Below are 951 nucleotides of genomic sequence, written 5' to 3' on the forward strand. Positions count from 1 at the left end.
TTCCTAGGCAGATATTGATTTGGGACATTAATGGGTAGAAGTAGACTATAGTTGAAGTTGTGTCACTGCTACCGAGGATTTCTCGGCGTTGATCCATCCTGTAGTCCTCAACTTTGTTTTTCTATGCAATAAAGTCAGCTAGAAAAAAAGCCAAGTGGACCCAATAAATAGCTGTCCACAGAGTAAGTGATTATTGTAAACATGACGCGTGGTTATTTTACGGGATAGATTGACCATAATTAGAGCTGTATCACACAGTGTTGCTTCGTGATATCTCTGCGCCCAAAAAGCAGTGCTTCGGCTGTAGCCTACTCCCACCTAATATAGTCCCAAGTCAGTATCTGCCTAGAAAATTGTCTAGTCCTAATCTGCATTGCAATTTGTACTTGTTGTGAATACACGGGCCACAAGAAGTAATTAGTAGTAGGTTTTGTTTTTGTCAAAACCGCGAGAAGAAAATGTGTTTTCCCATCTATATAAATATAGAGGAGACGGTGGATAACCCTATTTCAACAAAAAGTGGCGTATTCCTTTAACATTGTCTCAGTAGCCATAACTCTGAGATTGTTTTTTTCCCCTTGTTGTTAACATCGTATTATCTATGAGCTTTGTTTAGTGAATCATTTCTCTGCATGTTAACCAGGATTCCCCCTGGATAAGGCAGTGAGCTACGCCAAACTGAGAAACCCTCTGCTCCTCAATGACCTGAACATGCAGTACTACATACAGGACAGGTACTCAGACATAACGCTAAGTGTACATTTCCATTATTGGGTATATTGTGCATGTAAAGCAAAGTGAGCCTTGAGAATAGAATAACCATGTGTTATTTATTTGTTAACAGGAGAGAGGTGTATCGCATCCTGCAGGAAGAAGGGATTGATCTACCACGCTATGCTGTGCTGAACCGCGACCCAGATAAACCAGACGGTCAGTCTGCAGGCCTATTAG

At 41.1% G+C, this 951-nt stretch overlaps 1 protein-coding gene across 10 annotated transcripts in view; it reads left to right on the forward strand.

Moving 5' to 3' along the window:
* ppip5k1a (diphosphoinositol pentakisphosphate kinase 1a) overlaps positions 1-951 on the forward strand; it is a 43,026-nt gene that overhangs the window by 8,548 nt on the left and 33,527 nt on the right. For all 10 annotated transcript variants that reach the window (XR_004331434.1, XM_032511999.1, XM_032511977.1 and 7 more), the window contains exons 4-5: positions 644-734; positions 845-930. Coding sequence is in view for 9 of the 10 variants with exons in the window: in XM_032511999.1 (XP_032367890.1) it covers positions 644-734; positions 845-930 (177 nt within the window). In the remaining variant the exon portion in view is untranslated. The remainder of the gene's footprint in view (positions 1-643; positions 735-844; positions 931-951) is intronic.

Source organism: Etheostoma spectabile, chromosome 1 (assembly GCF_008692095.1).
Source record: "Etheostoma spectabile isolate EspeVRDwgs_2016 chromosome 1, UIUC_Espe_1.0, whole genome shotgun sequence".
Classification (NCBI taxonomy): domain Eukaryota; kingdom Metazoa; phylum Chordata; class Actinopteri; order Perciformes; family Percidae; genus Etheostoma; species Etheostoma spectabile.